This window comes from Pelodiscus sinensis, chromosome 19 (genome assembly GCF_052426305.1).
Source record: "Pelodiscus sinensis isolate ZL-2025 chromosome 19, ASM5242630v1, whole genome shotgun sequence".
NCBI classification, from domain to species: domain Eukaryota; kingdom Metazoa; phylum Chordata; order Testudines; family Trionychidae; genus Pelodiscus; species Pelodiscus sinensis.
The window spans coordinates 33874662-33895054 of NC_143070.1; the positions used below are offsets into that span (position 1 = coordinate 33874662).

At 50.6% G+C, this 20393-nt stretch overlaps 1 protein-coding gene across 1 annotated transcript; it reads right to left on the minus strand.

Annotated features, from left to right (window-relative positions):
- Positions 1 to 17517: 17517 nt before the first annotated feature.
- Positions 17518 to 20108, minus strand: LOC142823168 (uncharacterized). Its single transcript, XM_075913746.2, has 2 exons — positions 19324 to 20108; positions 17518 to 18351 (listed from the first exon to the last, which is right to left on the minus strand). Exons 1-2 carry the CDS (start codon positions 19811 to 19813, stop codon positions 18017 to 18019), a joined length of 825 nt encoding a protein of 274 aa, XP_075769861.2. The 5' UTR covers positions 19814 to 20108; the 3' UTR covers positions 17518 to 18016.
- Positions 20109 to 20393: the final 285 nt, after the last annotated feature.

The window sequence follows — 20393 nt, forward strand, 5'->3', positions numbered from 1 at the left end:
TTTTTTAAGATAGCCACAAAATTTGCCCCATGCCAGTGCTATGGGACCTCGCCTTTCCTCCGTGAGGATTCAGGGATTGTTTCATCTATTTCCTCCAGTACTTTAGTCATGACTGGTGGAGAAAAAGTGAATAAGGAAAAGTTATTTACTTATTCTGTCAGGTGGGAAAAATAATAAGGCTGCAGAGGAAGTCCCCTGTCAATGCTAGACCCTTTCCGAGTCTTGTGACAGCCAGCATCTATCATCTGGTGGTGCGTTTTAATTAATCAAAGGACCCAGTATAGGTGAACCAAACACTAATCAATTTATCAAGGGTACATTTAGAAAATAGGGGATTTGGGGTGTATTCAAAATATGGTTAACAAGATACAATAAACAGTACAGTAATCAATTCCTCACAATCCACAAGGAAAAGCCAAATTTGGGCAGAATCCAATTGGTATGGGAAGTACAGTAACAAATGTTTATCGCAGCCTTCTTGAGAGTTCCCAGACGGTCGCTCAGGACCTCAAATCGGTCAGCTCCCCGAGAGCTTTTTGAGAGGAGCACTGAGGTGAGCCCTCTGCCTCTTCCGTGCCGATGGCAAATAGCATCGGGGTGGCTGGCGATGGTCTTCAGCGGAGTCTCCCGTACGGCCGCAGCCGCAGTCTTGTTCTGGAGCCTGATAATCTGTGAGGAAAACCCCCGCGCATCCTGCCTCTGGGATGGGCAGCCCCGCACTGCCCGGCTGTCGGCCTTTTATGCCCTCTCAGGTGGGAGACCCCTGCTAGGGAAACCCCACAGTGCCCTCCCCTGTGAAGGAGACCCCACAGCATCCACCCCTGCAAGGGAGACCCCACAGTGTCCGCCCCTGCTAGGAGACCCCACAGCATCTGCCCCTGCTTGGGAGACCCCGCAGCGTCCACCCCTGCAAGGGAGACCCTGTGCGATGTACTTCTGAGGTAAATCCAGTTTAAACCGGAACTTGTTTACTTGTTTTCTGCCAAAGGCGGGAAAATCAGGATCTGACAGACCCAGGGCGTGTGGCTCGTCTTCCATTGTGTTTTACAAAATGGATGCCAGTTCCTCCGTTTTGATTGGAACGGGGATACCCTGTCATATCCAACGTGACAAACCAAACATACATTAGAAGCCAAAATTTAACTACGTAGGATTTTACCCTTAACAATCCCCTCCTGGAAGGATGTTGACTGCAAGGATAACACCCTTCACGAACTAGGAAACCCTCAGTCCTCGGCTTTTTTGATCACACGCAGATTTCACCTTTCCTTGATTCTTTGTTTTTCCAGGTTTATAATATAGACATCCAGTTACTACAACGAGGTGCAATAGCATTAACCCTTGAATGAACAACACTACAAGAATAGGGTGGATTATGGTTACCCAGGGAAATCTAACTTCTCCCATACTGACGGGCTACGTCTACATGGCATGATTTTCCGGAAATGCTTATAACGGAAAACTTTTCCGTTATAAGCATTTTCGGAAAAAGCGCGTCTACATTGGCAGGATGCTTTTCCGGAAAAGCACTTTTTGCAGAAAAGCGTCCGTGGCCAATCTAGACGCGCTTTTCTGCAAAAAAGCCCCGATTGTCATTTTCACGATTGGGGCTTTTTTGCGGAAAAGAAATCTCTGCTGTCTACACTGGCCCTTTTCTGGAACAGTTTTCTGGAAAAGGACTTTTGCCTGAATGGGAGCAGCATAGGTTTTCCGGAAAAGCACTGATGATTTTACATTAGATCGTCAGTGCTTTTCCGGAAATTCAAGGGGCCAGTGTAGGCAGCTGGCAAGTTATTCCGGAAAAGCGGCTGATTTTCCGGAATAAGTGGCCAGTGTAGACACAGCCACGATGAAAATCATTTCCCACCACTGGGAAGCCTTGGTTTCTGCCTTGATCTTCTTGGTAATGCTTTTTATTTGACCTACGGCAAGTTCCACCATAATTCAGGTACTGAGACCTTCACACTTGAGTCCCTATAAATACTCGGTGACTGTGTCTACACTGGCCACTTATTCCGGAAAATCAGCCGCTTTCCGGAATAACTTGCCAGCTGTCTACACTGTCTAAGGAGTTCTTAGACAGACAGGCGGACAGACAGACAGGCTCCCCCAAACACACAGTAGATTAGATACCACGCTCCTGCCAGCTACTTACTCCCGAACCCCTCCCCCCAAACTCCTAGGCTGTGTCTACACTGGGCCACTTATTCCGGAAAATCAGCCACTTTTCTGGAATAAGCTGTGAGCTGTCTACACTGGCCCCTTGAATTTCCAGAAAAGCACTGACGATCTACTGTAAGAAATCAGCTGCTTTTCCGGAAATACTATGCTGCTCCCGTTCGGGCAAAAGTCCTTTTTCCAGAAAACTGTTCTGGAAAAGGGCCAGTGTAGACAGCACAGTAGTGTTTTCCGCAAAAAAGTCCCGATCGCGAAAATGACGATCAGGGCTTTTTTGCAGAAAAGCGCGTCTAGATTGGCCACGGATGCTTTTCCGGAAAAAGTGCTTTTCCGGAAAAGCATCCTGCCAATGTAGATGCGCTTTTTCTGGAAATACTTATAACGGAAAACTGTTCCATTTTAAGCATTTCCGGAAAATCATGACAGTGTAGACGTAGCTGGTGAGTTTCCAAATCAATACCAGTATGTAGCAGATGCAAAGCATCGTATTACTTGTGTAACCCTTCCGCCAGGTAGGCCCGGCGGTAACCAAGGCTGGATTCAATATCTAGGTGTCCATCTCTCTCAGAACCGGCTCAAGCCCCCACCTAGTAGCCTGGGAAATTCACACACCCCTGGGCACCTCTGAGAGGCAATGCTTCCCCACTCGCACGCACAGAGTCTGAGTGTGCAAAAGAAACTTTTAATGAAAGAGAGAGAGGTCACATGGCATTAGCTTGGGAAAATACCACGAACAGAGTTCGTAGCCCCTCTGCCCCACGAGTAACTGTCCCAGCTCAAAAGGATCGAGCAATGTCTTTTGCCTCTCAGGCTCACCAGCCCAACAAGGTAACGGTTGCGTTCCCTTACCCGAACTTTCTCCGTACCCCACATCAAACGCCCCACGTACAGCTCTGTCCGGTCAGTGAAGACCCTGACACATCATCCGGATGACTCTACTCCTTGAGCCTGAGGCTATGCCACCTTTGTGCTGCTCCTACCGGCCACCTGTCGGTTGTTCCCGCCAGCCGCACCTCTGGCCACCTGCCGCCACTCCTACTGGCTGCCCGCCGGTTGTTCCCGCCAACTGCTCCTCTAGCTACAATGGCTCTGGCTTCCAGCCAAACCAGTGATTTCAGTTCTTAGTGATTTCAATTCTTTAGCCACCACCGAGGCCACCTGCCCCCACTCCTACTGGCTGCCCGCCGGTCGTTCCTGCCAGCCGCACCACTGGCCACCTGCCAGTCGCTCCCGCCAGCCGCTCTGCTGCCGCCATTCCTACCAGCCACTTGCCTGTCGTTCCCGCCAGCTGCTCCACTAGCTGCAATGGCTCTGGCTTCCAGCCAAACCAGTGATTTCAGCTCTTAGTGATTTCAATTCTTTAGCCGAGGCTGGCCAAAGATTCCCGCTTCCACTGGACTAGCAAAAAGACTCCTCATGGCATCTGCTTTAGGTCTGTCCTTAAAACCAGGGGAAAGGGGGCAGGTTGAGCCAGTCTGTGCTGTCTACACTGGCCCTTTTCCGGAACAGTTTTCCGGAAAAAGACTTTTGCCCGAATGGGAGCAGCATAGTTTTTCTGGAAAAGCACTGATTTTACATTAGATCGTCAGTGCTTTTCCGGAAATTCAAGCGGCCAGTGTAGACAGCTGGCTAGTTATTCCGGAAAAGCGGCTGATTTTCCGGAATAAGTGGCCAGTGTAGACACAGCCTTGGAGTGAGCACCCCAACCCCCAGGGCTGCTTTCTCCTTTTAGCTGGGTGATAGCATGAAGTAATTCAGCCCCAGCTTACACCTGTATACCTCAAAAACATTGTCTACTTCAACACTATGTACAGATGTATTTCCATCACTTCCTCGCTACGCTCTTTTCTGACAGGCAAGAGGGCAGGGTGGACACTCGGCTGGGATTTCTTGTGCAAGAAACCCCTATGGCTAAAATGGCCATTGGAGCATTCTTGCACAAGAAAGCGTACACACGGTCATGGAAGACAAAGCCACACGCCCTGGTTCTGTCAGATCCTGATTTTCCCGCCTTTGGCAGAAAACAGGTAAACAAGTTCCAGTTCAAACTGGATTTACCTCAGAAGTACATCGCACAGGGTCTCCCTTGCAGGGGCGGATGCTGCGGGGTCTCCCTAGCAGGGGTCTCCCACCTGAGAGGGTATAAAAGGCCGACAGCTGGACAGTACGGGGCTGCCCATCCTTGAGGCAGGGTGCGCGGGGTTTTCCTCACAGATTATTGGACTCTGGAACAAGACAGCGGCTGCAGCCATACAGGAGACTCCACTGAAGACCATCGCCTGCCACCCTGACCGCTACTTACCATTGGCAGGGAAGAGGCTGGAGGCTGGAGAGGGATGACAGGAGAGGCTGGAGAGGGATGGCAGAAGACAAATCGCTTGATCATTGTCTTCAGTCCACCTTCTCCGGGGCACCTGGTGCTGGCCACTGTCGGCAGACAGGATACTGGGCTAGATGGACCTTTGGTCTGACCCAGTACAGCCATTATGTTCTTATGTCCACCTCTTGCCTGAAACGTGGGGCCCAGAACTGGATACAAGACACCAACAGAGTCTGATTAGCACAGAGTCGTGCGGAAGGAGGACGCATGTGGTAACCTCTCACGCCTTTTGCTCCTGAGGTTCCCAGACCGATGATCAACAGCACGGCTAGCAGGTGAAGGCCCAGCTGTTACGTTATTGGAGTCGAAAGATCACTGTTGCACCGATGGGGAGGGGGGTGTTTGCCCCGAAACTCTGTAGAAAGGGGGGCATGTGAGGTGTCAAATGAAAGCGTATGTTCTACTGGTACTGCCTGTGTTCTTTGTGAACTTGTATAATAGCTGTGTGTGGAGTTATGAATATGTACTCTGTGTTGATGCTGGGAACTTCTCTGAAAGGCTGTTCAACCAGCAACCGTGCTAATTAGCAAGGAGACAATGGATCTCTAGGTGCCGACCCACACCTGAGGAATGGGTCTGATACCTGCCAGGGCACAATGGTGGAGAGCGTAGGACACAGAGAGAGGTCGCACGACCATGTGACGTGCTCTGGCCGGGAAGATGCCAGGAGAGGTATGTCCAGCCCGGTCTGTCACACCAGTGAGGGAAGGTGAGCCCCACCCCTGCCTCCTGAGGCTCCGCCCCTACAGCCAAGCCCCGCCCACCTCCACCCCAATCCTTCCTGGCCACCTGCAGGGCTCGGGCTGCTACACAGGCCGGGCCATGTGGCCAACTTTGGGAATGTTGTGCCTTCCCCTGTCTGCATTACCGGCCACCAATCGACACCTGGCTTTGACTTTTGCCTTGTAATATGCCACAGAGCCAGTCCTCCACAGAGTGGGGGGCTGGAGCCCACACCCACAAAGGGGCGTAGGGTTTGCAATGGTCAGACACACACACACACACACACACACACAGGAACAACACTGTGATCCATAGGGCCTTGGCTCCCCGTACAAAGCATAGGAAGAGGTAGACACCTCAGAACAGGACCCCCAAAAGCCAGCTAACACTCAACAGAGTGGACGTTTTCTCTGACGTGTTTAGGCTGCCTCAGTTTCCCAAGGGTGAAAAGGGACAGCTTGTTCTCAGCACAGGCTGTGAGATGTTGGTCTACAGAACTCAGTGGCAATGTAGACGTAGGTATCGTTTTGTCGACAAAAGTCAACTTTTGTCAACAAAACCATGTAGTCTAGACACATTCTTATAGTCCTAGCCTTCACAGCTTCCTCAGGCAAGGAGTTCCACAGTTTGACTATGCACTGGGTAAAGAAGAACGTTCTTTTATTTGTTTTAAACTTGCGTAACCTGAAGAATAACGCCTCTTCTGAAATAGCTCTTTTGGAAGATCGGCTGAAGATATGCAACTCCAGTTGTGTAAATATCGTAGCTGGAGTCAACATATCCTAAGCCGAACGTGGTGCTGTTCCGACTGCGGAAGGCTAATAGGAGTAAATATTCCCATTGACTTCTCTTACTCCTTGAAAATCGAGGAGTTCCAGCATTAATTGAGGGCACTTTCAACATTCGATGTAGCGTGTCCTTAGAAGACCTCCTAAATCGAATCTCCATCTTTGGAGATATTTAAGAGTTGGTTAGATAGACCTCCGTCAGAGATTGGCTACCTCAGGGGTTTGCAGTTTACAGTGCTCGAGCCAAATACGGCTTGGTACAGAACCAAATAGGGCTCATGTGTCATTCCCAGAATACAAGCCACTTTTTAAAGTCAAATGAAAAAGGAATTCAAAATGGGAAAAACGCGCGACGTGCGAAAAGATGCCGCAGCAGAAGTCCCGTGAAATAAAGTTTGTGTGGACGATGTTTCATTTGTGCTCTTATTAATCCCCACGCTAATCAATGCTCAATGCTATTGCGTTGGATATTTTCAGTAATGCAAAAGAGCGTTCTTAGTCGGCGTGTCGTTGACCACGTGGTCTGCATTTTGATGGAGCTTGGCTCCTTGGTTGGAGAAAGTTGCCGACCCCGATCTAGACAGCGCTCGGTCCGGCCGTGAGGGCAGGGGACTGGACTTGATGACCTTTCCAGGTCCCTTTCCGATCTAGTGCTCTAGGAATGCCAACAGATCGATCTACGGTGCATAAATACAGACATAACCTCAGGACAGGGACTTAGACTCAATGACTTCTCAGTGTTCCTTTTAACCCGGGCGTGCTCGAACAATTGTTATCGTGTGGGCGGTTGTTCAGAGCCTTTGACGCAAAGTGTGAATCCTGTAGACAATGATAACTCCCTCAAGCCAAGAGTTGTGGCAACACCCTATAGATCTAGCCTCTCTGTCCCAACCTTGCCTTTCTGTAATTCTTGGAAATCACAGTAATGGTCGTAAGGAACATAATGACATTTTTCTCCCAAGCACTTGCATGCCCCTGAGCTACTAAATGCACCAAAATTAGCCGCCCCTCCTCACCACTGTCCCAGAAGTCGGATGGATCGCCTCTCCACGGTGGCTTTTTTGCGGTGGCTTATAGAATCATAGAATAATAGGACTGGAAGGGACCTCAAGAGGTCATCGAATCCAGCCCCCCGCCCTCAAGGCAGGACCAAGCTCCGTCTACACCATCCCTGACAGATGTCTATCTAACCTGTTCTTAAATATCTCCAGAGAGGGAGATTCCACCACCTCCCTTGGCAATTTATTCCAATATTTGACCACCCTGACAGTTAGGAATTTTTTCCTAATGTCCAAGCTAAACCTCCCCTGCTGCACTTTAAGCCCATTACTCCTTGTCCTGTCCTCAGAACCATGTTCTTATGCAATTCCAGTTGTGCTTTCGCCTTTCTGAGAACTTCTCTGCGTTCTCGAGCAATATATTTATACTCCTCCCTAGGCATCTGTCCAAGTTTCCACTTCTCGTCAGCTTCCTTTTTGTGCTTAAGTTCACCAAGGATTTCCCCAGGAAGCCGATCCGCTATCCTACCAGATTTGCTTTTCTTACTGTGCATCGAGATGGTTTCTTCCTGTGCCTTAATAAGGCTTCTTTAAAACACTGCCAGCTGTCCTGGACTCCTTTTCCCTTCGTGTTAGCATCCCAGGGGATTCTGCCCATCTTGGAGGGCATCAAAGTCTGCTTTTCTGAAGTCCAGGGTGTGTATTTTGCGACTCTCCTTTCTTCCTTTGGTCAGGATCCTGAAATCGACCGTCTCATGATCACTGCTTCCCAGGTTGTCACCCACCTCCACTTCCCCTATTAGTTCCTCCCTGTTTGTGAGCAGAAGGTCAAGCTGCGCCCGGCCCCTGGTCGGATCCTTCAGCACTTGTACCAAGAAGTTATCCCCAACAGTCTCCAAAAACGTCCTGGATTGCCTGTGTACTGCCGTATTGGTTTCCCAACAGACGTCGGGGGAGTAAAGTCCCCCACGAGAACCAGGGCCTGCGATCTGGAAGCTCCTCTCAGTTGTCCAAAGAAAGCCTCGTCTACCTCATCCACCTGGTCTGGTCTATAGCAGACACCAACCACAACATCACCCCTGTTGCTTCCACCTCTGAACTTAACCCAAAGACTCTCAAAAGGCTTTTCTCCCTCTTTATACTGGAGTTCAGAGCAATCGTAGTGCTCTCTTACATACAATGCAACTCCTCCTCCTTTTCTCCCCTGCCTGTTCTTCCTGGACAGTCTATACCCTTCCACGACAGCGCTCCAGTCATGCGAGTCATCCCACCAAGTCTCCGTTATTCCAGTCAAATCATGGTTCTCGGACAAGGCCAGGGCCTCCAATTCTCCCTGTTTGTTCTCACATTGGTGTACAAACACCTCCGATAACCAGTTGATCGCCCTACCTTCTCCATTCGAATCAGGGGTCCTCCTTTCTTGCTCGTTCCTCTCTGCTTTTCTTCCCAGTATCCGACTTCCCTGCTCCCCTCAGGGTTTTGGTCACCGTCCCCCGACTAACCTAGTTTCAAGCCCTCCTCGTTAGGTTTGCAAGCCTGCCCGTAAAGATGCTCCTTCCTCTCTTGGTTAGGTGGATCCCATCTCTTCCTAACAATCCTTGTGCCTGGAACAGAGTCCCATGTTCGAAGATACCAAAGCCGCCTCTCCTACACCATCTGCGCAACCACGCATTGACGTCCTCAATTCGACCATCCCTACCCGGACCTTTCCTTTCAACAGGGAGGCTGGACAAGAACGCCTGGGTGCTGGGGGATTAGGCGAGGGACAGCTGGCTGGCACTGGCCGCCTGGCTCATCCTGTAGTCACTGGGTCGGGGCACAGACTGCTGGCAGGGCTGGCTCTGGCAAGTGCCGTCTGGCCAGGGTCTACCCTTTTAAGGGCCCTGGGGCTGGGGGAGAGGAGAGGAGTTTTCCTGGTTTGGCCCAGAGTGGCCTTTTGAGAGTCTTTGGGTTAAGTTCAGAGGTGGAAGCAACAGGGGTGATGTTGTGGTTGGTGTCTGCTATAGACCAGACCAGGTGGATGAGGTAGACGAGGCTTTCTTTGGACAACTGAGAGGAGCCTCCAGCTAGTCCAAATTAAGAGGCTACACAGCCCTTAATTCGATCTAGACGCTAGTCCTCGTAGAATGAGGTTTAGCTAGTTCGAATTAAGCGCTCCGCTAGTTGTATTTAAATTCGAACTGGAGGTTTGCATGTATAGCCGCTATTAAAGTTAATTCGAACTAATGGCTGTTAGTTCGAATTAACTTTGTAGTGTAGACATACCCTTAGGAATTAAATTTAAAAATGAAGTAGAACATGTCTCCTGTCAACTTTTAAAGAAATTCTACCAGTTCGCTAGTTTAAGTACCCAGAACCAGTGCTTACATCAGCAGTAGCTTCTTCTGCAGGTGAAGAGAGAATGTGTTTTTCACTTTGGTTTATTCAGCTAGTTCAATTCAATGATTAGTTTCTTCACCGTTGCAAAACCGAGAGTTGACGAAGCAGAAAAACTTGTTTTCCTCTTCTCTTAGGGTATGTCTACACTACCCTCCTAGTTCGAACTAGGAGGGTAATGTAGGCATACCGCACTTGCAAATGAAGCCTGGGATTTGAATTTCCCGGGCTTCATTTGCATAAGCGGGGAGCTGCCATTTTTAAATCCCCGCTGGTTCGAACCCCGTGTAGCGTGGCTACATGGGGCTCGAACTAGGTAGTTCGGACTAGGTTCCTATTCCGAACTACCGGTACACCTCGTATTCCTATTATACACCATTTTGTAACAGAATAAAAATGTAAAAATTAAGAATCTGATTATATGTAAGTTACACAATTATTTGGGCATTAATTTAGTTGGTAGCTGTACCGAGTGTATTCTCCTGGTTAGTAAACAGAAGCACCAAATTTGGCATAAAGGTTGTATTTAGTTGTAAATCAACACGTTTTAAAGGTTCCTAATCAATAAGACTAAACCATCCTTTAGGAAAACATTTTAAAAGTATAATTTAAATGATTAATTGCTCATTTAAACCCAGGTTTTGTGCTTGCCATTTTTAATCATGATTAAAATTAGAGATTGAAATCAAAACTATTTAAATCAATCCACCCTGTTTCAGAGGCTATTTGGCCCGTCCCTGAAGGAGAAAGCACAGGGCTGCGCTCATGGAATAGGTCCTAGGCTAGTGGGATTTTGTTGTCTGGTGCCCATCTTGTTCTAGACAGATGAGCCGGGGAGTTGAAACAAAAGTTCTTTTAATCCTTTTGAACCGTCTCATTGTATAGTGAGGCTGATTCTTGTCCACGGATACCAAGAGTTGGACAGCTTGGCTGTGTCTAGACTGGCAAGTTTTTCCTCAAAATCATCTGATTTTGTGGAAAAATTTGCCAGCTGTCTATACTGGCCATTTGAATTTCTGGAAAAGCACTGACGAGCTCATGTAAAGTCATCAGTGTTTTTCCGGAAATACTATGCTGCTCCCATTCGGGCAAAAGTCTTTTTCCAAAAGACTTTTGCGCAAAAGGGCCAGTGTAAACAGCACAGTAGTGTTTTCCGCAAAAATGCCCCGATTGTGAAAATGACGATCGGGGCTTTTTTGCGGAAAACCGCGTCTAGGTTGGCCACGGACACTTTTCCGCAAAAAGTGCCTTTGCGGAAAAGCATCCTGCCAATCTAGACGCGCTTTTCCGAAAATGCTTTTAACGGAAAACTCTTCCGTTTTAAGCATTTTTGGAAAATCCTGCCAGTGTAGACGTAGCCCTGATGTGTTGGGGTTGGAGTCTGAGTGATGATAAGGCTTCTATTCCCTATTTTCATTGTCAGTCCGCCTCTGTCTGTGAATGCCTCCTAGAATCCTCTTTGCTTCCAGTCTCAGTGGCAAGGAGCCACGAAAGGGGTCTCGTCGCAGGGGGCACAGAGATGCCCCTCGCCATAGTCACTGCACCTCCAGCAGGCACAGTTGGGGGGTAGAGGCGTGTCCCCTGGCTGGGGCAGGTGCAGGTGAGGCTGGGCCCACAGAAGGACCACTTATCCCCCACCGCTGGCAGCTCCGAGGCCGCTCCGTGTCAGTCTGTTTTGAGGCCCATGCGTGAGTTGATGATTTTCCTTTCCGTGCGGCCATCAGAGAACCAGTCCCATTCCTGGCCCCTCCTGTTGTCCTGGCACCACCCAGCCCGGACCGCGCTGTCAATGAGGAGGAGAGGAAGCCAAACACGGTGGCATGCCTGTCTGCAAACTGTCTGCAAACTGTTGGGTGCCGGCTGTACAGTGACTGCTTAAGAGCAGGGGTCACCAACCAGATGAACGGAATCTCACAGCAGGTCTTGGAGCCTCTGACAGGGGATCCTAACTGGTTTGGCCAAGAGGCTGTGAAGGGCTGGCACTTCAGCTGCCCCTCCCCCCACTGTCCTTCTGCTCCTGCCCTCTGTCTTGGCACTGTTCCCCCCCCCCACCCCACCCCAGGAGCCTCCGACTTGCTGTGCAGGGCAGGGGAGAGAGAGGAGGAGAAGCTGAACTCGTGGTGCCCCTGGTTCACCCTGTATCCTATCTCCACCAAATGCAGGGGGCACTACAGGGCTTGGGAGGGAGTTTGCTGGCTGCTTTTGGGAGTGGGGCAGGCCAGGGTAGGTGAGAGCCTGCCTTAGCCCCCCTGCACCCCCACCCAAGAGCCACCAGAGGTAAGACGTGCCCAGCTGGAGCCCTGCCCCCAACCTTTGAGGATGCTGGAGGGCGGGGGGAGACAGAGTGAACAGGGGCGGGGCCTTGGAGAAGGGGCAGGAAGGAGGCGGAACCAGGGTATTTGGCTTTGAGGTGCATCTGGAATTGCACTTAAATTCAACAAGTGATCTTAAAAAGGTGGGAGACCCCTGCATTAAAGCATCACTTGGCCTTGCACAGGACACATCTCCATTGCCTGTAGAGAGACCTTCGCTGTATGCAAAGAGATGAGGCTTCAGGGTCCCCCGTGTATCTCCTGCAATGCGTATCTTTGTAACTTTTCCTTACAGAGGGACCTGCAGGCTTCTCGTGGCGTACGCCAGCAGGTCTCTGTCGCCCACCAATCCACAGGCAAAAATGGACAAGAGAAGACGTCTTGAAGGAGCAAATGGAGTCGAGCAATAAGTTCCTGGAGAGAAGCGCAGACCGGCAGGAGAAGCTCGTGGAGCGGCAGGAGAATATCGGAAACCGGTGGGAGAAGCTCGTGGAGCGGCAGGAGGATATCGGAAACCGGCGGGAGAAGCTCGTGGAGCAGCAGGAGCATATCAGAAACCGGCGGGAGAAGCTCGTGGAGCGGCAGGAGGATATCGGAAACCGGTGGGAGAAGCTCGTGGAGCGGCAGGAGAATATCGGAAACTGGCGGGAGAAGTTCGTGGAGCGGCAGGAGGATATCACAGACCGGCGGGAGAAGATCATGGAGTGGCAGGAGGATATCACAGACCGGCGGGAGAAGATCGTGGAGCGGCAGGAGAATATCGCAGACAGGGAGGAGAGGCTCGTGGAGTGGGGGGAGAGATTTAAAGAGTGGCAGGAGACGCTCATGGAGCGGGAGGAGGATATCGCAGATGGAGGGGAGAGGCTCGTGGAGTGGGAGGAGAGCCTCGTGGAGCGGCAGGAGAGCCTCGGGGAGCGGCAGGAGGATATCGCAGACCAGCAGGAGGGGATGGAGAGTGGCAGGAGAGGGTAGTGGGGTAGCTGGAGAGGATCATGCAGTGACCGAGGAGTGTCTTGGAGATTTAGCCAGAATAAGAACCGTTTTAGGGCAAGTTGTCCATCAGCTTGAGGGTGTTAGAACTAGCTGCGTGTTTTCTGTTGTTTAAAATTTGTCATTCCTTTGGCTCAACCTGATTGCACCTCGCAACTTACGTCCGCCTGTTTGTTTGCCCTTAATAAAATCACTTTGGTTTACTCCCCAGCCCAGAGTCAATCGTTGTTACCTGGGGCGGGAGGGAGCGTGCAATCAATGTGTGTACAGGCCTGCACAACTTACGGCCCGCAGGCCACATGCTGCCTGCAGGGGCTCACTGTGTGGCCCGTGCCGACTATGGGCCCCATCCAAACCGCCAGCCGGACAGAGGGGTAGAGTGCCGCCGGGGCGGGGGAAGTGTGGTGCTCCGCTCCTCCACCTGGCCAGCAGATTGCATGGGACCGTGCCGCACATAGCCATGCAGCGCCGGCGCGAGCCAGAAAGCGGGACACCAGACATCCCCTTTTGTTGCTGAATAATTCATTAAGGTTCTGCTCCCAGCTCGGAAGCGGGTTCCCGGAAGTTGGGCCCCAAACGACCTTCTCCTCAGATCTGAAAGGGATGAGATGCCCCTGAAAGCAATGAGGGGAACGGCAGTGGATTTGTCGGCACCCCGAGCAACACCCCTAAAGAGTCGTCTATGGCCTCCCCCCTCCCATCACAGTCTGAACAACAGTCTCTTTATGGGTGGGAGGTAGGGGGACTACAGGCAAACCCCTTGAATGCAGGGGGCGTCCTATTGAGAACATGACTCTCAAAACTGGCCCTTCCTCAAACCTTCTTTCAAAGTGTCAAAGTTTCAAACTGGTTTGCGCTGCCCAGTGCTGTGCTCTTCTCATCCTGAGTCACAAAAATCTCTGGCGATGGGTGTCTGCCATGACAGCCCCCAGCTGGCCAGATAACCCCTCCCCCAACACACATGCTTGCTCTCGCAAAGATTATGGAGCATGCAACAGGTGGCTCCCACCAAGGGAAATGTGTGTTCGGTGAGGTCTAACCGAGCCAGGAGACGCCTAAATCTTCCCCCAGTGCTCAGACGCAGCCACATAACTGTCCCCTGAGGCGTCCCACTACATACGTCCCCGTAGTTCAACCAAGAGCCATGGAGAACTCTTCTGAGCATGCTCTCATTTTTCATTCCCCGTAGAGTAATTTCATGCAGACCGCATTTCCCGAGTGTGCTTCTGAGAACGTCACATGGGACTGTGTGAAAAGCCTTCCTAAAAATCAAGCTAAATCTACCGCTTCCCCCCTAGCAACTAGACCAATAATCATGTCAAAGAAGGGAATGTCATAGGTTTGCTCTAGGCCGATCCACACTGGCAATTTCTAAGAATCCCATTCTAGAAGGTACTTCCAAACTGATTGTGGAATACTTTGCCTTTTTCAGGTTGTCAAGCTTAGAATAACAAATCTATAGTTTCTTCAAGCTCTCTTTCTTTCAAAGTTTCAGATTAGTTTGCACTGCCTTTTTTTAAGATAGCCATAAAGTTTGCCCTGTGCTCTGGGACCTCGCCTATCCTCCGTGAGTTCTCAACGATAATTGTTAATGATTCAGAGATGGTTTCATCTATTTCCTCCAGTACTTTCGTCATGACTGGTGTAGAAAAAGTGAATAAGGAAAAGTTAGTTACTTATTCTGCCAGGCGGGAGAAATGATAAGGCTACACAAGAGTCCCCTGACAATTATAGACCCTCTTCGAGTCTTGTGACAACCAGCGTCTATCGTCTGGTGGTGTGTTTTAATTAATCAAAGGACCCAGTATAAGTGAACCAAACAATAACCAATTTATTAAGGGTACATTTAGAAAATAGGGGATTTGGGGTGTATTCAAAAAATGGTTCACAAGACACAATAAACGGTGCAGTAATCAATTCCTCACAACCCACAAGGAAAAGCCAAATTTGGGCAGAGTCCAACTGGTATGGGAAGTATAGTAACAAAAGTTTATCGCAGCCTTCTTGATAGTTCCCAGATGGTCACTCAGCACCTCAAATCGGTCAGCTCCCCGAGACCTTTGTGAGAGGAGCACCGAGGGGAGCCCTCTGCCTCTTCCGTGCCCATGGTGAATAGCGTTCGGGGTGACGGGCAGAGTCTCTCGTATGGCCGCAGCCACAGTCTTCTTCTGGAGCCTGATAATCTGTGAGGAAAACCCAGCACACGTCTAGGATGGGCAGCCCCGAACTGTCCGGCTGTCGGCCTTTTATGTCCTCTCAGGTGGGAAACCCCTGCCAGGGAGACCCCGCAGAGTCCGCCCCTGCTAGAAGACCCCACAACATGTGCCCCTGCAATGGAGACCCTGCAGCATCCGCCCCTGTGAGGGAGACCCCGCAGCATCCGCCCCTGTGCGATGTACTTCTGAGGTAAATCCAGTTTGAACTGGAACTTGTTTACCTGTTTTCTGCAAAAGGCGGGAAAATCAGGATCTGACAGACCCAGGGCGTGTGGCTCGTCTTCCATTGTGTTTTACAAAATGGATGCCAGTTCCTCCATTTTGATTGGAACGGGGATACCCTGTCATATCCAATGTGACAAACCAAACATACATTAGAAGCCAAACTTTAACTACTTAGGATTTTACCCTTAACAATCCCCTCCTGGAAGGATGATGACTGCAAGGATAACACCCTTCACGAACTAGGAAACCCTCAGTCCTCGGCTTTTTTGATCGCACACAGATTTCACCTTTCCTTGATTCTTTGTTTTTCCAGGTTTACAATATATACATCCAGTTAATACAATGAGGTACAGTAGCATTAACCCTTGAATGAACAACACTACAACAATAGGGTGGAATATGGTTACCCAGGGAGATCTAACTTCTCCCATACTGACGGTGAAAATCATTTCCCACCACTGGGAAGCCTTGGTTTCTGCCTTGATCTTCTTGGTAACACTTTTTATTTGACCTACGGCAAGTTCCACCATAATTCTGGTACTGAGACCTTCACACTCGAGTCCCTATAAATATTCAGTGGCTGTGTCTACACTGGCCACTTATTCTGGAAAATCAGCCACTTTTCCGGAATAACTTTCCAGCTGTCTACACTCGCTCCTTGAATTTCCGGAAAAGCACTGACGATCTACTGTAAGAAATCAGCCGCTTTTCCGAAAATACTATGCTGCTCCCATTCGGGCAAATGTCCTTTTTCTGGAAAACTGTTCTGGAAAAGGGCCAGTGTAGACAGCACAGTAGTGTTTTCCGCAAAATGATGATCGGGGCTTTTTTGCAGAAAAGCGCGTCTACATTGGCACGGACGCTTTCCCGGAAAAAGTGCTTTTCTGGAAAAGCATCCTGCCAATGTAGAGGCGCTTTTTCCGGAAATACTTATAACGGAAAAGTGTTCCGTTTTAAGCATTTCCGGAAAATCATTCCAGTGTAGACGTAGCCTAACAGAATAAGTAAATACCTTTTCCTTATTCACTTTTTCTACACCAGTCATGATGAAAGTACTGGAGGAAATAGCTGACACAAGCTCTGAATCATTAACAATTACCCTTGAGACCTCATGGAGGACAGGTGAGGTCCCAGGGCACAGCACGGGGCAAACTTTGTGGCTATCTTTAAAAAAAAGAAACTTGAGGAAACTTTAGATTTGTTATTCTAAACTTGACAATCTGGAAAAGAGATTGGCACAAAGTATACAAAAGTCGGTTTGTAAGTACCTTCTTGAATGGGATTCTAAGAAATAGCCAGTATGGATTGGCCAGGAACAAACCAATGACATTTCCTTCTTTGTCATGATTATTGGTCTAGTTGTTAGGGAGGAAGCGGTAGATTTAGCTTGATTTTTAGTAAGGTTTTTCACACAGTCCCATGTGACGTTCTCAGAAGCACACTCGGTAAATGCGGTCTGCGTGAAATTACTATATGGGGAATGAAAAATGGGTTTGAAAGCCCACACTCTTCTGAGAACGTCTGGTTCAACTACGGGGATGTATGTAGTAGGGCGCCTCAGGGGACAGTCATGTGGCTGCGTCTGAGCACTGGGAGAAGATTTAGGCGTCTCCTGGCTCGGTTAGACCTCACTGAACACACCTTTCCCTTGGTGGGAGCCGTCTGCTGCGTGCTCCATAATCTTTGTGAGAGCAAGCGTGTGTGTTGGGAGAGGGGTTATCTGGCAGGGTGGGGGCGGTGGAGGCAGACGCTCGTCGCTAGAGATTTTTGCGACTCAGGATGAGGAGAGCACAGCGCCGGGCAGCACAAACCAGCTTGAAACTTTGAAACTCTGAAAGAAAGTTTGAGGACTGGCCAGATTTGAGAGTCATGTTCTCAACAGGCCACCCCCTGCATTCAAGGGGTTTGCCTGTAATCCCTCCACCCCGCACTATAATCCATAAAGAGACTAGTATTCAGACTGTGATGGAGGGGACACAGAAGACTCTTTAGTTGGGGTGTTTCTCGGGGTGCTGACAAATCCACTGCCGTTCACCTCGTTGCTCTCTGGGGTGTCTCACCGCCTGGTCCTGGTGGGCCAGCACCCCGACACGGCACAGAGCTGAGATCGCCCCCGCCCCCAGGAGCCGTACAGACCCCGAACCTCTTCAGATCTGAGGAGAATGTTGTTTCGGGCCCAACTTCCAGGAACCTGCTCCCCAGCTGGGATCAGCACCCCAGTGAATTATTCAGCTACGAAAGGGGGATGCACACACCGATTGGCCCCCACCCGGGTAACAATGATTGACGCTGGACTGGGGAGTAAACCAAAGTGATTTTATTTAGGGCAAACAGTCGGACGTAAGCGGTTGCGAGGTGCAATCGGGTCAACCCAACGGAATGATAGATTTTAAATAACGGAAAATGAAGAGCTAGTTCTAACACCCTCGTGCTGATGGCCAGCTCACCCTAAAACTCTACTTATTTCGGCTAAGCCGCCAAGCCAGAGAGAATCTTTTTCTCCTTGGAGTTCCTGGCTATTTCTTTCGGGGTGCCATGGTGGCCAAAGTGCCTGAAAACTGTGCCCCTAAATAGACTTCCCTTTCCCTGCAAGAGTGAGCCATGCACCAAAGTAAGAGAGGCGGACCCAGCGCATTATGGCGTTACAACTGATCGGTGCCACAAGGCGTTTTGCCCGAAGCATCTTGGGGCGATGCATCTGTGGATCCAAAAGTCAGTTTCAGGAAGCCTGCGGGGGGATGGAACCGTCACCTGGCGATGGTGCATTTGTTGTTTAGGGAAGAGAGCGAGGCCAGAAAAAAAGTCCAGGTTGGGAACCCAAAGCGGGGGATCAGAAATGCGAGGATGGACATTTGCCTTGGGAGGACCTGAAGGTTTCATGTGAGAGAGCCCTGGAGTTCTTCCCCCGTGTCCTGGGATCCCTGGGGGTGGAAGCTTTGGAACCAGGTGAGGAGGGAGAGCTATTCTGCCCAGAGCAGAGAAAGTTCCTCTTCTGCTGCTTCTCGAACTTCTCCAGAAACTCCACGAGCCTCTCCAGGAACGTATTGCTCCTCTCCATTGGCTCCTTCAAGCCGTCTTCGCTTGCCCGTTTTCGCTTCTGGATCTGGGAGGGCTGGAGAGCTGCTGGAGCCGGGGACATAGGCCGCAAGCTGCCTGCGGGGCCCACTGTAATGAAAAGTTACAAAGACGCACGTTGCAGGAGATACACGGGGGAGCCTGAAGTCTCATCTGTTCACACACAGCAAAGGTCTCTCTAAAGCCAATGGAGATGTGTCCTGTGCAAGGCCAAAGGGATGCTTTAAAGCAGGGGTTCCCGAACTGGGGGGCGCGCCCTCCTGGAGGCACATGAAGAAATTCTAAGGCGGGAGGTTCTGAGGCGACCCAATGCCCCCTGTCAATTTCCAACCCCAGGAAAGACTCTCGTCTGTCCATCTGCTCCGGCTGGCTGGCATAGACTTCAAAATGGCCACCTTAAAAGGGCAATGCCTGCTCTGCTCTTAAAAGCGTGGTTTTTTTGCTCAACAAGTTTTGCTGCTATATTTGTTTGTTTTTTGATCAGTTCTTTTTTTTTTTGCATAACAACTTTTGCTGCAATTTTTTGGGGGACGTGGGTGTGAGGGTTTCTCAAAAATCAGAAAGGAGGCACCATGCTGAAAAGTTTGGGAAGCACTGCTTTTAAGTGGCCACCATAGAGCCAGGACGCAACAGAGTTCGCAGGGGAGCATCGGGACTCCTGTGGTTTGGAGACAGGCATGCTATGGGGCACAATCCCACAGGGATAGGGCGGCGGCTCATGTGGCTTCCCTCCTGAGTGCACCACACCGCCCTTCCTGGGAGAAAGCGCCTTTCTCCTTCACACAGCAGCCCCTTTCCTCCCAGGAAGCAGGGTTTAACAGACACAGACCACAAGTGGCTCAGTGCGGGAAGGGGCCCTACTGTGGAGGACGGACGACGGCTTCCCTCCCAGCAACCTTGTGAGAAGGATCAAAGAGTCCCCCTGTGAGAGCCTCATGGAGCTGCACAGGGAGAATTCCTGCTTTGTCTGCAGGCCGGTTCACAAGCCGTTCCGGCCTCCCTGCTCCGTTACACCTGCGACCAACCCTGCTCGTAGCCTGAAAAAAAAAATCGTGAACTCACCAGAAGAGCCCTGCCCAGGATCGGTGCCATCCCCGAAAGACGAGTTTGCCGGCTGATTGTTCTCCACATTCTTCTCCTTCCCCTGCTGCGCTGGGCTGTTCTCCACGTGGCGGCCGGGTGTGTTTTGGGTGCATCTCACACTCTGCCTGCGGTTGCTGATCTCGTTCTTCTCATGGATTACATGCAGCTCGTCATAGAAGGGGCATCTTAGTGGCCATCCAGCGAGCGTTGTGTTGAACTTTGTTGTGAAATAGTCGCACCTCAGCTCGTTTATTTTGGCACGGCACTGCTCGGGGTCTCTGGAGTAGCCTTTCCTCGCCAGGCGCTGTGCTATCGTGTCATAGCAAGCCGCATTTCTCCTGCTGTTTTTGAGTGCAGAGAAAATGGGTCTCGCTCCCCACACCTTAATGAGGAACAAGGTCTCCTGCCTGCTCCACACTTTTGCTTTTTTGGGCATCTTGGAACTCGCACGCTTGGAAGCCACAGCCATGGGTGCTGCCTGTCTGGTGGTGCCCCCTCAACGCCGGCGCGGGAAACAGAACTCAAACTTTCCCAGGGCTTGTCTTCTTCACCTGTAGAGCAACAGAGGTGCACGTTCTCGCCTGAGTGGTCAGAGCAGGGCATTGTGGGATGCCTCCCAGAGGCCAAAAACTTCGACTTTTCTCAACACGGGGTCCACACTCCCGTCCAGTCCACCAAATTTGGCACAACTTCTTGTGCAAAGCAGGAGGACCAAAACCGATGTCAGAAACCCCGAAGATGGACGGGCTGGGCTGGGTGGTGTGGACTCCTTGTTTAGAAACGCCACTGTAGGTGGCTCAATTCAACCTAAACTGCTAGTGCGGACCAGGGCCTTGAGTCCTATGTTCACCCCCAAACGCACTCCTTGTCTCTCACACCCGGGAGTGTCCCTCACTCTGTACCCCCAACACACACACCAGGCCAGCACCCTGCCTCCCCCCCGAACAGGGTTGGCCTGGGTTAGCACGAAGGGAGGGTGGAGAGCTGTCGGCTATGGTGTTCCCACACACAGGAAGGCCAAAATGCAGGTTTCCTCAGGGTACCTCAGG